Source organism: Adiantum capillus-veneris, chromosome 9 (genome assembly GCF_014529385.1).
Source record: "Adiantum capillus-veneris isolate H3 chromosome 9, ASM1452938v2, whole genome shotgun sequence".
In the NCBI taxonomy this organism is placed as follows: Eukaryota; Viridiplantae; Streptophyta; class Polypodiopsida; order Polypodiales; family Pteridaceae; genus Adiantum; species Adiantum capillus-veneris.
Window position 1 is genome coordinate 20,584,417 of NC_140939.1, and position 14,712 is coordinate 20,599,128.

At 40.3% G+C, this 14,712-nt stretch overlaps 1 protein-coding gene across 1 annotated transcript; it reads left to right on the plus strand.

The window, feature by feature from the left end:
• The first annotated feature begins 2,234 nt into the window (after positions 1–2,234).
• LOC147450202 (elongation factor Tu C-terminal domain-containing protein) lies at positions 2,235–2,588 on the plus strand. The gene has a single exon (XM_086520673.1). It carries the CDS (start codon positions 2,250–2,252, stop codon positions 2,586–2,588), a length of 339 nt encoding a protein of 112 aa, XP_086376799.1. The 5' UTR covers positions 2,235–2,249.
• Positions 2,589–14,712: the final 12,124 nt, after the last annotated feature.

Below are 14,712 nucleotides of genomic sequence, written 5' to 3' on the forward strand. Positions count from 1 at the left end.
AAGACAATGAAAATCTCAACGAACAAAATGTTTTAAGTGGTCGTTAAACAAATTCACAAATGTTGCATATTTTACCAACATGCTTTCTATATTTAATTCTAGTCACAACGAATTTTTTTCACATGAGAGCTATAAGAATATCAAGCACATATATAGGTAGTTACAATGGATTATTGCTTGTACCCTACTCTTTTTTCTTAGATTAGGGTACTTGTTCTTGTAAAACATCAATTGCTGTTTTGTAAAGATGCTTGTCATGAGTGTAGTTAATGTTGAGGTTGTGAACAAAAGTGAAAGATTATAATTTTTATGAGTACTTTGACTAAAATTTTTTAATTTTGGAAAAGAAATTCTTGAGATGTTGTCTAGGTTTCATGTACCATTTCATTTAAATTCAAGGAAAAAGGACACTAAAGTATCTGTTTGGTACCAAACAAGCGTTAAATGAAAGGACTCGTACCAAAACCAACGTTGAATGAAAGGACTCTTTTGCAAAGTAAAGTATCAAGGAAAATTTCAATGGGTCAATACTTCACATCATGGGATCACAATTATATGATCACAATACTTCACATCATGGGATCACAATTACATGAATGCACTCCGGAGGAGGCTGGAATGCTTAGTTCTTTTAGACTTTTTTTGGACTCCTAAAGGCTTTAGTGTCCATATGGGTGAAGGTCTTCAATTTTGGTTGTTTGACATGTGTCCCTCAAAAATTTTAAAACTCTTTCTCTAATGTCCTTTCAAATGCTATTTCCCAAAGCTCATTCATTTGTTTTGAAATTGACATGTTGAAAAAGAAAAAGGCTCAGAGAACAGAAGATTAAACAATGTATTTATAGGACTTTTATCCATGATGTGCAGTACTCATTCAATAAAGTTTTTGGCCTGCAGAAGACTATAGGAGGGTGGGTGGAGAAATCGTGCAATTTTTGGGCCGTCGATGTAGAGGCAATGGATTGAGGACACGCATGAAAGTGGGGTTTTAATATTGTAAGGTCTTTTTCGATCTGTGGGTCTTTGCGTTAAAGGCAGGCCATGAAGGTAGGTCGTGAAGGTATGCTCGTAGGCATGTACTCACAGTAGCTCCCACATTGTGTGTGTGCACTGGCATACCCGTCTACAAACCATAGGCCCTGTAGCCAACATGGCTGCCCTCGCAAGACAAGACATCCTACATGATTTTCCTCCTTCCATGACTCTCGGATTGTGTGTGTGTGTGTGTGTGTGTGTGTGTGTGTGTGTGTGTGAGAGAGAGAGAGAGAGAGAGAGAGAGAGAGAGAGAGAGAGATCCGTGTTCAAAATCGACGCATTTTGATAGCAACATATTATTGCACCATCATTGATGCTCTTGGTCATCATGATTTTATAAAGAATATGACCACACAAACCTCACAAGTAATTGGGTTACCCTTTGCAAAGATATGTTTTTAACCCTTGCAAATATGGGTCTTACACTAATTTTTTTATTAATGAGCAAGTAGAGTGTTCTGTTCTGATAATTGATTCCACCACAAGAGGTGTTGAGGCTGGTATTTCAAAAGATGGACAAACTTGTGAGCATGATTTACTAGCTTTTACACTTGGTGTGAAGCAGATGATTTGCTATTGTAATAAGGTAAATGAATTATAACCTAATAAGTGTAGACCTACCACTAGCATTGCAAAGATTTTTTTGCGCAGATTTTAATAGGATTGTGGGTTGCAAAAGGATGCCATCACACCTAAATATTCCAAGGCCCGATATGATGAAATCATGAAGGAGGTATATGCATATCCGAAGAAGGTGGGATACAACCATAACAAAATCCCATTTGTGCCCGTCTCTGGGTTTGAAGGTGACAATATGATTTGAGTGATCTAGAAACTTGGATTGGTACAAGGGCTCCACTTTATTGGAGGCTCTTGATATGATCTCGGAACCTAAGAGCCCTCTAACAAGCCTCTTCGACCGCCCCTTCAAGATGTTTACAAGATTGGTGGTATTGGAACTGTACCCGTTGGTCGGGTTGAGACTAGTATCATCAAAGCTGGAATGGGTGTTACCTTTGCTCCAACTGGCCTCACCACTGAAGTGAAGTCTGTACAAATGCATCATGAAGCCCTTCTTGAGGCTCTACTTGGTAATAATGTTGGTTTCAATGTCAAGAATGTTGCAGTCAAGGATCTCAAACGTGGCTATGTGGCTTTTGACTCCAAGAATAACCCTGTCACAAAAGCTGCCAATTTTACCTTAGGTTATCATTATGAACCACCCCGAACAGATTGGCAATGGCTATGCATGTACACTTGATTGCTTTATATCTCACATTTCTGTGAAGTTTGCTAAGATACTTACCAAGATTGAGAGGCACTCACGAAAGGATCTTGAGAAGGAGTCGAAGCTTTTGAAAAATGTTGATGCTGGTTTTGCGGAGATGATTCCTACTAAGCCAATGACTGCGGATACCTTTTCTGAGTACCCTCCTCTTGGACGCTTTTCTGCTCGTGATATGAGGCAAACTGTTGTTGGAGTTATCAAGGCTATTGAGAAGAAGGATGCCTCAGGTGCAAAGGTTACTAAGCCTGCTGCCCAGAAGAAATGAATCGCATTATTCTTTGCTACCTTCATGGAGGTGGAGTTTAGGTCTTTGATTAGTTCAGTACACATCCAAATTTTTCTTATGCTATTGTCTAGGTTTCTTCAAACTTGGGTTTTAGATAGACGGTGGCAGGATTTGTAGGTTGTCCTTTATAGATTTTGTATATGTACGGGTTTGTATTTTGGATTATCAATGAGGTTTTCTTTTTTTTAACCTTGATGTTTTGATTTGTATGTGTCATATGAACTCCTGTGCTTACATTGGTGGATAGCCAACCAAGTGAAGCCACCTTGTTTATGAAGTGGTAACACCTAATAATAGCCTCCAATGTCAGTGTTGGCCTGGAGCACCAGAAGCAACATTTATCAATGTTTCATGTTTGCTATCATGGTTTGGTTTAATCATCCAATCGGGCTCTTCTATAAGTTACAATACTCTATCAAGGGGTTAATCAAGAAGTAATAGTGCTAGTGCAAAGTTGTTATGCCATTATTAATGCTAGTTACTGAGCATCATTTGTCCTGGCCTCAAAATTAGGTTTGTAAATTTTTGTCTTTGCCACATTTGTATTGTTCATTCTAGTGTTTTTCTCATGATTTGATTAACTTATTACTAGACTGTATTACTAATACAAACCATGGTTTAAAATGAAGTCCATGATCATGAAGTATTTTGAGGTTGCAAATTTGCTAGTTTCACAGTACATAATAAATTGCATGTATCCATGTTGGAGGTAAGGAGAACATATTGGAGGTAGTAGCAATGCAATGAAGGATAGGATGCACTACGTTCTTGCTCTTTCACCCTTGTATCCAATCTGTAGCTTGTTGAACACCCTTTGCTGCATTCCAATTTTTTTAAATTGTGCAACCTATGTCATTTGTTTCAATGCAAAAAGAAAAACCTTTTCTGTAGTCCCTTGTGCTTACACTTGATGTCAATGTATCTTACCAACTTAGTTGTGTTGCACATGCGCGACTGGCAATCCTAAAAAGAGCCTGTTTGAGTGCCTATGGTGTCACATGTGGGTTGACATATTTTTCTTGTATAAATTTTTTGAAGATTTCAGCACAATGGATGGTATTGGCATGCTCACTTGAGTGTACTTCTCTCAGTTCAAACCTATTTAGTATGCTTCTGTCTTCGTCCATTGCTTGTTGAGGGAAGGTGAGGGGATTTAGCCCTATGTGTTGATTCTATGATGGACATGGTAGACCAGCCAATCTCTTTTTTCTATCTTACCTACACATGTCTGGGTGGACATGTGTGCCGGAGGCCTTGGTTTGATGATGTTCTTTATTTGATGAGGCCCGTGTAATGGTGTTATTAGTGGTGTGGTTAACAGGCCAGTGCTGAATTTATATTACTACTAGTGCACCACTTTTCCTCCTTCACATGTGTAGATGTGCAAGCAATGCCCATCCCCCAACTGCCAGAGAGAGATCATGACATGGTCTCAATATTCCCCTTGTTCACTTGGTGGCTACTCAAACCCATGGTCAGAACAAATGGTGGTGATTCCATCTTCTTGCCTTGCACTTGCCCCATAATTCTTGAGTGACAATGTCCCCGATTGCATTCTCTTCAAACTTTATTCTCTTGGGTATCGAGCCTCCACGGTCTATACTTGTGGGGGTGGGTCCCACACAAACGAGAGAGAGAGAGAGAGAGAGAGAGAGAGAGAGAGAGAGAGAGAGAGAGAACTCAAGCCGCATTAACAAAAGTAGCCCTAAAGGCTGAATGATACCATAAACTGCTTTGTGCCTATTGTCAGCCTTCAACCGGTGGCCTCACAGTTAAAGGTCATCGCATAATGCCTACTTGAACCTGTTAATATGATTACATGTCCCCATCAGCATCTCAATTTTCAAACACTAACTTTTGCTAAACATACCAGTTCCTCCGTTATGCTACTTCCAATCAATGTTGTCATATTTGACTTGCACTATCTGTTGAGCTTATATGTGAAGCTACTCAATATATGGTTTCTCTATATATGGCACCCACGTCCCCTCTATATATACATCATCTCATGTGTGTATTCTACACACTTTGGGGTTCTATTTCTGTGCTCTCTCTTTGTCTCTCAACATGGTATCAGAGCAGTACGTTTTTGTTTTCTATTTTTCTCCTGATCAAATACGATGTGGTCTACAACTTTGCAGAAAGAAGTTTTTTCAAATTCTTCACCGATTTTGAGTTATCGTTCGCGGACTGCGTACATGCCTAAAAAGCAACTTCCGTTTTTTGTTTTTAATTTTTTTGCTTATTGAAAATGAATTTGTAGAAACTACCCGCCATATGGATCGGAATCGATGTGGTCTACAACTTTGCAGAAGGAAGTTTTTTCAAATTCTGCAGCGATTTTGAGTTATCATTCACGGACTGCGTACATGTCCGAAAAGCAAGTTTCGTTTTATGTTTTTGATTTTTCTGCTAATTAAAAACGAATTTTCAGAAACTACCTATGGAAGGGATCGGAATCGATGTGGTCTACAACTTTGCAGAAGAAAGTTTTTTCAAATTCTGCACTTATTTTGAGTTATCGTTTGTGGACTACGTACATACGTGAAAAGCAAGTCTCGTTTTATGTTTTGATTTTTTTGCTAATTGAAAACGATTTGCAGAAACTACCCGCGCGAGGGATCGGAATCGATGTAGTCTACAACTTTGCAGAAGAAACTAGCTGCTGCAAGCATCGAAATCGATGAGAAACTATTCGCTTGAGCCATCGAAATCAATGTGGTCAAGATTTAATACACTAGTCTTGAAATACATGCTTCTCAAAAATGTCCATAGTGAGGGACATTTTTAAATTGAAACTTTTCTCAAAATTTGTGAACAATGGAGATGAGAATTTTGATTCTCGTTTTTTGATTGAGATTTTGAATCAAGCTTAGGAGAGAATTTTGTACAAAGGGTTCCAAGATACTAAAAAATTGATCACTCAAGTATAGTGCTCAAACTCTTGAATTTATACGAGAGGTGGGGTGGAGTTTTTCATTCACCGTACTAGTAGAAGAACCTTATTATCAATGCATATTGATAGTAGAAGAATGGCTTCAATGGTTAGGAAAGTGAGATTAACTGGGACCACTGTGTTTAGTTGAATAATGTGCAGTTTAGACCCAAAAACCTCCCACTTAAAGTCGATTGTTCTCTCAAGCAAGCTCTTTGTGCCTTGGACAAGAGCATTCGATTGTTCCCTCAAGCAAGCTCTTTGTGCCTTGGACAAGAGCATTGAATTCTACTGGGTCCACGCTACTCCTTTAAACGGAATCTCGGTAGATGCCTTTTTCCCTCCGTCCCCAAAACAAGTAAAAAAGCCTCTCTCTCTCCTCTCTCCTCCCTCGGCGGTCGCGCGATGTGCTTTGCCATCGCTGTCCTATGAGGCCCGCCTGCACACCAGCTCCTCAGCAACATCTCTGCCTGCACACGAGCTCCTCAGCTGCCCCCCCCCCCCCGGCCGCCGGCCCTACTTTTGAACAGGACCTCCTCGAGGTCTCCTCCATGCTCAGCCCAGCATCGCACAGCCAAGCTCCTTGGTCGTTTGTTGATCTGGAGAAAAACAATGGCTACTCTGCCTTTGGTCCAAGCCCTGGTCACCTGCCTTCGGCGGCTGGCTCATCTTGGAACGTCTTGCGACCAACAATCTGACTTGCATACCACCATTGCCCCCTTCCCCTGGCGCTGGATGTTGCTCTTCGTGTGCTCTTGGGCAGCATCGTCGTTTGCACACCTGGGTCGATGGCAGCAATGCAATGCGTATCTGCATTTCTCTTGACGGATGGCGATTGGATTCCAAGAAGGGCGAAATTCGCGTCTTCTCCTGACAGCCACGCAGAAAATTCTCTCTCTCTCTCTCTCTGTGTGTGTGTGTGTGTGTGTGTGTCTCTCTCTCTCTCTCTCTCTCTCTCTCTCACATGACAGGTCTTCAGTCAAACTCTCCTCGTCGGCTATACCTTTAAGGTCTCTTGGATAGTTTCCTACGACGTTAAAAGTGTCTTCTTCTTTTTCTTCCACCTGGAAGTTCCCCTTTTTTTCGCTCACAGCCACAAAGAGAAATCCTTCCAGAATCGCACCAAATGCTTACCTGTGTAACCTTCTTGGATCGTTACAACCATTGTTCAAGAAAAATGTGTCTCAGCTTAATATCATGCCATTTTCAAGGCGAGGGGAAAAGGGAAAATTCCGATCCAAAATAGAAAAAAATAGTATGTAAACCTAAAGAATAGACCTACTTTTTTACAATTTCCTCTTGGCAAATTCAAGAAACAGAATTCTGTATGTTTCTGCGTACAAGTAGTCGCTCCAAGTGCTCCAGGTGTCAAGCGAGACTTCAACTCCTCATTTTGTAGGACTTCGAGCTCCTCTAGCCACTTGGTGGGACGAGGCTCTAAAACACTTAGCTTTACTTTTAATCCCTTGAAACAAAGGTATCTCCTTGGATTCTAAGAAAATTAATGAATGCAAAATTGGGCAGTCCTATTTGATCCGAAAAAGAAGCATGTTGTGCACGTAATCATTAAATTTTTGGGCAAAATTTTGTTAAAATTTTAGTTTTGGCTATGGTGCTTGGCCATGAGTTAGGCAAAGAAATGTGGAGCCATGGGATTTTGGGTAGCAACAATGGTTTATGGTATATCAAATTACTGTATGACTTGAGCCCTTAAAAAAACCAAACGCTAATGAACTTGGCACATAACAAACCCTATAGAAGAAAGCTTGTGTGAAAACATGAAATGTAGCCCTCTAGCTTGCATGTAGAGGAAGAATATAGGAGGAAGAAAGCATGCCCCACACACCCATAGAGATTGAACCTACACTAAAGGGTGAGCCCTCCAAGGTTTTTTGCCTGAGTTTAAGAGGCTAATAGCTCATGTATTTGGCCACAAGACTAGTAGGCATGGATTGGGAAAAACATGCTCATCCCATAAGTTTGGATTCTAAACACTAGAAGAGTAGAATTTTGAGTCACAATGCATGCAAAAAACTGTTCAAATATATGTTTTGATGGGAATAGGACTGCATACATGCTTTTGTGGGCATCGTTGTGAATTGTTAATGAAACCGATGATATGTGTAAGGTTTCCACCTTTCTAGAATAAGAAAGAAAGTATTTTGTTCCTATTTAAAAAATCAAGCTAAAAAATTGGTAGATCCTCATCATAAAAGGAGTTGTTTTTTGACATTTTTAGAATCTTAAGCAGAACATTACTTCAACTGGGAATTTTTGAATCAAGCAGACATAATCTGCATGGCTTGGACAAGGTGTCACATGGCCTTGACAACATGGCAATATATTCCTACTTAAAGGAGGGAATGCAACCAAGATAGCATAGCTAATTCATTTTCAAGATGGGCAAGTATTGGGAAATGATAATAGGCCATGTGTGGGTGGATGCCTGAATAGGTGGACTTACTACCTGTGTCCCGGACACACTAGCACGCTGGTAGCTACCTCTCAAATCTAGAGGTGGAGAGAAACTTTTGAGTGAATTTAATAATGATACTTTAAAAAACGTGACAGAGACCACGCTCGAAGGTTGTTATGCCTTTTTGTTACTCTCTCTCTCTCTCTCTCTCCCTCTCTCTCTCTCCCCCCCCCCCCCCCCCTGTGTTGAATCTGAAAGCCTCCATAACTGCCTCCTCCATAGCTGCTCTCTCTCTCTCTCTCTCTCTCTCTCTCTCTCTCTCTCTCTCTCTCTCTCTCTCTCTCTCTCTCTCTCTCTCTCTCTCTCTCTCTCGCTACAGTTCCCATCTCTATAGCTGAGCACGCACTCTCTCTCAGAGTAGCTTGCCTTCCTCAATTACTGCTCTCTCTCTCTCTCACACACACACGCGCGCACACACACACACACACACACACACACACACACACACACACACACACACACACACTGCATGCGAATCCCTAGCTGGTGTTTAGGGCTCAGCTTTGGACAGGGTACCCACTTTGTCATCCTCTTTCCACCTCTCAAAGACTCACAAGATGGTGGAAATCATTCCAGTTGAGGATGTTGTGAGTTTAACAAGTAGCACATGCCTTTGTTGTGACTCAGTCAAGTGCAGCTCATGCAAAAAGAGTGTAATCAAGGATTATGAAGCAAATCGAAAGCGCGCATATCGCGAGAGAATCAAAGAAAGGGAAGCCAGAATTAAACATGTCGATATTAATGAATTTCAGCACCGCAAAATTACTGCATAGGTGATCAAGTTTTTCAAGCAGTGCACAGAGGGTCTTGACAACAAGGCAAAGGAGGAAATCATCAGGAGCATTCTCAAGCATCGAGCATTGAGAGACCTGAAAATTCAATCTACAGGAGGTGAGGTGTTTAATGATGAGCAGAGGGTATTGATTAATGGAATGCACAACACTCTCAAGGTAATTAAGAGACCAAAAAGCTTGGTAGAGTTGTTTATTAAACGGGCGAGTATCATGATGGTTATGAATTCCACAAGAATAAAACCAAATATATCAGCTGCATCGAGGCTTCTTGGTATCCACCGAAGGAACTTCTATGCAGCTAGATCTCGATTGAAACATAATCATACAGAACTGCCATTGCATTTGTGTCGGTGACAACCATACACAAATAATGTAATTACAGAGGAAGTGAAGGCCACAGTGGTGAGCTTATGGACTCACAATACTTGCGTATCGCCCAACAAAAAGGATGTGTGTCGAAAGCATATTGCACGCAAAGTATTCGATAAACACCCAGTGCATCTTCTTGAGCAACCCCAGGTTTGTTTTGACTTCTTGAGTAACTACAAGATTATTTTCATTGACAATTATGGCACTGGTTTGGTTGTACTTCAGTTGACTGTTGTACATTTTGCTTATTGTTGCACATTGCTTTAGACCTAGTAACTACCACTGCCAAATAGGTAGCTTACTATATATGACTGGTAGCTACCATTGTGATCCTTATAACTACCATTGTTAGACTTTGGTAGCGTCCATGTTCTCCTCGGTAAAGGTAGCTACTAGTCTCATAGGGGTTGCTACCAATCTTCCACGGTGTTCTTGGTAAATTCGATGGCTACCACGTTCAACCTGCTAGTTTACAGTCTCATAATCATGATAAGGTAGCCAGCAGTCTGATAGTGCTTTCTACCAGATTGCCATGGTAGTATTGGTGTACTAGTAGCTATTGTTGTCAACTTGGTAGCTATCAATATCCTAGTGCTAGCTGGAGCTATCACTCTGAGAGTAATAGCTTCCAGTCTGCCATGCAATCCTGGTGGAAGCTACCAGTCTGCCATGGCAATCTTGGTGGAAGTTACCACTTTGCCATGGCAATCCTGGTGGATTGGTAGCTATCATTGTTAACATGGTAGCTATCAATGTCAACCTGGTAGCTACCCTTAGGTAGTCTAATAACAACCATCCTTACAGTGCTACTCATGGTAAAGGTAGCCACAAGTCTTAGAGTGCTTCCTACTATTAGACTCAGGCTCTTGTAACTTTTCTCCTTCCACTCATCACAAAATATTAGTGGAAGAGTAATAGCTTCCACTTTTCCATGCAATCCTGGTGCAAGCTACCAGTCTACCATGGCAATCTTGGTGGAAGCTACCCGTTTGCCATGGCAATCCTGGTGGATTGGTAGCTATCTTTGTCAACTTGGTAGCTGTCACTGTCAACCTGGTAGCTACCACTATTAACCTGGCAACTAACCTTAGGTAGTATGATAACAACTAGGTCTTAGAGTGCTTTCTACTATTAGACTCACGCTCTTGTAACTTTTCTCCTTCCACTGATCACAAAAGTATTAGGTACCATTCTTATACTAGCTCCCACCAGATTGATCTCAGTTTTGCAGGTCAACAATAAGCTATGATTTTGCCAATAAGTGTACTGAATATCATTACTTAATGCAGGTAGAATTCTTTCTTGCCTTCAAACAGAGTCAGCCAGAGGTACAAATTCACCAAAGGACATTTGAAAAGCTAAAACCTTATTTTGTACGCAAGCTTCGAGATCGCTACAGCTGTTGTTGCATCACTCATTTTCAAATGTCATTCTTGAGGGATGCTGTAAACCATATAAGGCAGATTTCTTATGGTGTGCATGGGAAAGAGTGGAGTTGTCAATGTGATATTTGTGGTGTAGATTTGAAATGTATCGCTCAAACAAATCAGTGCCCTAGCCTTAAAAGCTTTGGGAGCCAGTTTTATGCTCGAAGGCTAGCGGGTCAATTTTTTTTGCACTGAAGTGTTTGATTGGCGAATGCTCTTCGTGTGGGCCTTCAAAGAAGCTACCAATTTTCCCAATTGAAGAGTTAAATGGTGCACACATGGTAACAGTTAAGATTTTTGAAGACCTTGAAGTTGGCGAAACAGATTCAGGGAAAAAGAAGAAAAGAAAAGTTCTTTCTCACAAGGAGATGCAGTGCGGGCAGCTTTTCATACTGTTCAACGATCATCTGAGTAAGTTTATAAAGCACAATTTTCTTTACAGATGGCAGGCCAAGCAGTTTAAAGATTGTCTACGTATCGTCCCTGAAGATGTGGTAGTGTCAGTGGTGGATTTCGCTGAAAATTACACTTTCAAAGAACAGAACGAGATCCAATCGATGCATTGGTTTTCTAGCCAAGTGACAATCTTCATTCACATTACATATGTGAGGATTACAGGTAGTGTCCAAAAATACTATCCTTTCTATATATCTGATAATAAAAACCATGATACTCTTTTTGTCCAGCACTGCTTTATGCTCCATTATGGTTGGTTGAAAGAGCTATGCATATCGCTCAAAGAACATTGGGTCTGGTCAGATGGAGAAGCCTCACAGTTCAAAGCAAAGAGGCCTTTTTATTTGGTTTCTCGATATGGAACTCTGACAAGTTTGAAAATGACACAACACTTTTCAGGTTCAGGTCATGGGAAGGGCGAACATAATGGTGCAGGTACTTTTATTAAGAGGCATCTCACTCAGGAGCAGCTAAAGCCAGACTATGTGAAATTACAATGTGCAGCAGATGTGGTGCCATTTTTCACAGAAACCATGTCCAATGGTGCTACAGCGACGTATTCTTCGTAGGTACAACCAGTTACTCGACTGTTCTGGGAGGTCAAAGTAGGTGATGTGGATAGAAGCCAACGTCGGGATTGTAAATTTGTGCCTAATGCACGTGGGTTCATTGTGTCAGCGGCTACTCCTTAACAAATGGAAAACTTCTTAGGTATCGCCAATTCTCATGCTTTTGTAGTGCTTGTTTGCAAGGCAGCTGGAGGAGGTGTTCGAACAAATCACACGTTTCTGCATGGAATTATGTTACCCTTGAACCTACAGATGATGTCGAAGATGATGATGATATTGAAGAGTTTGCATATGAAGGACACCATCATGCGTTGAGTGATGCACTTCATGCTGGTGACAATTTTGCTGTTATAGCTTCTCATGACAATAAGGAGATTGTGGATTTTTATGTGTTGAAATGTACAACAGAAAAGACTCAAACTAAAGCTTTGCTAAGAGATGCATGGGGGAATGTCAATACAACACTATATGAAGATATCGACGCGTATATATCGACGGCCATGCTTTTTCACATGTATATCGACGTGATTAGCGTGCGTCGATATACGCGTCGATATACGCTATCATGATGTGACACGTACATAGTGGGAACGCATGCTACAAGATCTATCTTGCAACTTTTTAGATACATAATTATCTTTCCTATAATGTACATATGCATATTTAAGTATAATAATAAGCCTTCTATCTCATCCTATTATTTTTCTCAAGGGTAACCTACCCTTACTTTACCATCAGAAAATACTATGGGAAAAGCATCAATAGCTTCGCCTCTTTAACTTGGGACAAAAAGCATTGATTCTTTATTTCTACTATTTCATTATCATCTCACACCCTAGCTAGATCCTATATCTAGGGTAAACTCCAATATATATATATTCTATGTATTTTTTATACTTTTTTTTATATTTCTTTTTAAATAGCTACTAGGAGGGAATCAAATCCTAGTGGGACACTAGGTGGCATGATTTCAAAGATACACTTATTTTAATGCATTATTGCAAGCATGATTACAAAACTTTGTCAAGGAGCAATTTCATGCTTTCATATGGCATGAGGTGTCCTTTGGAATTAAATGAAAGTCTAGCTTAAGGGGACCACGGGAAGACTTTTGCTGCCAGAAATGGACCCTATTTTGATGAATTTTTTACACAAGGTTCCAATCCGAATTGGAAAATGATTTTAAAATAAAAATCATAGCTAATGAGCTGACGTTTTTGCCCATATTTTTACTTTTTTATTTGGAGCCACGGTTGAGGAGATATGATCAAAATACTGGACCCCACTTTGCCCACATCATGCAGGGATAGCTCATTTCCAACTTTTCCAATTCCTATTCACACTGGCTCCTCTCTTCTTGTGTAAACCCTTGGGGGTTCCCTTCACCTATAAAAGGGGACCTCTTCTTCCTTGAAAAAAGAACTCAAGCATTCAAGCCATTGATGAGAGGAATTCTTAAGGGAGTGAGTAGTAATGCCTAATTGTACTTAGCACATTAACATAAGCCCAAGCCTGCACTTTCTCCTAGAGGAAGACTAGCCATTCTTGTACGCTATCCTTAGAAGATCAACTCTAATCAAAGAAGGTGTTGTACTTGGCGTATCAATCAACGTTGAATTCTCCCCTCTTCTTCTCTCTCCCATCAATAATGGTGCCAAAGGGTTTCAAGTAAGATGTGTTCTACATTGATGTTTTCTTGATTTCTTGTTGTTTTTATTTTCATCTCTAATCCAACATATATATATGTATCTAATCTCATCTCCTTAACCAAACCTATCTCTCTCATTCTTAGTAATTCATGCTCTCTAGGTTCTCTTTGTTACACGTACATCTCTCCCCGCAGTATCCTTATTGCCTACGGGCAAGAATAGGGCTTGGGAGGGAAACTTCTCATCTCTTCACTTCTCTCATATCTACATTTCTCACATACTATCCTAGATGAATAACCCACATGATGATCATTTCTATCGCTTTCACTCTGTACGATCTATTAGAATTAACGTATGGATTAGCCAAAAAATACACTTTCAACAACGTACAGTGTTTCTCTTTGGCCCAGAAAGGCTTAATGAAATACTTCCATCACTGGATCCCATCATACTACCTCTCATAGACTATAACTTTTCTTTTGACGTAAGCGTAGTTATCTTGCTATGAACCAAGAGGATATCACTAGACAAAATATATATATTATGGTAAGCACAAAACTACAATTCCAAAGAACAATTCGTAGCCTATTTGGTCAGCCAAGATTGAATGCCATTAACTCATCTATTAACCCTTTCATATTACCCATGATACGATATGACCATAGCCTTGATGTTTTCATTTTCGTATTGTTTTGACATTCTCTTTTGTGTTCTTTCTTTGTGTGTGTGAGTGCAAGAGAGAAAGAGTGAATCTTCTTTGATTGCACTTCTTTCCAAACCCTAGTCTTCATGGCATCTATGGTTTAACTCCTTCATATAGTTTTTGTTGAGTTCTCTCACAAACTCTCATAGCCATGAGCCTGGTGCTTTCCTGGCAAGACCGCAAATTTCTCGACATATTTTTGGTGAACCCGATGCAAAACTGCCAGGGTGAGATTTTGTGGATAACCATGGGTGATCATGTTGATCAACAGGGTATGCATTTTGACCCAACAACAATGCAAATGTTTCAAGCATTTGCAATGTTCATGCAACAACAACATGCCATTGAAAGAAGGGAGATTTCAGCAACGAAGGCCATACAAGCAGTCGTCAATAGAATGTATCAGCTCAATGGCAAAGATGTAACCAAGTACTTACGCGAGTATGTGAAGGAGATGGAGCTGCATCGCGTGTCAGAAGGTGAGATGATTCAAAGCTTTGAGCTAGTTGTTGCTCCAGAAATTAGAGAGCATGTTAGGGTAATTAAAAATGGGCATGGGAGAAATTGGGAAGAACTCAAAGTATCTTTAAAGGAAGAATATTTCATGGAGGACTCTGAGAGAGTGACCAAAAGGACATTCTTAGAATGGGTAGTCAAGACAAAGCAAGGACTATCAATAACAGAGCTACTTAGGGAATTTGAGTAGCGCTATGCACAACTCACCA

Bases quoted from the DNA above. Each gene is read 5' to 3' on its own strand.
- LOC147450202 (XM_086520673.1), top strand. From the start codon at position 2,250: ATGAACCACCCCGAACAGATTGGCAATGGCTATGCATGTACACTTGAT.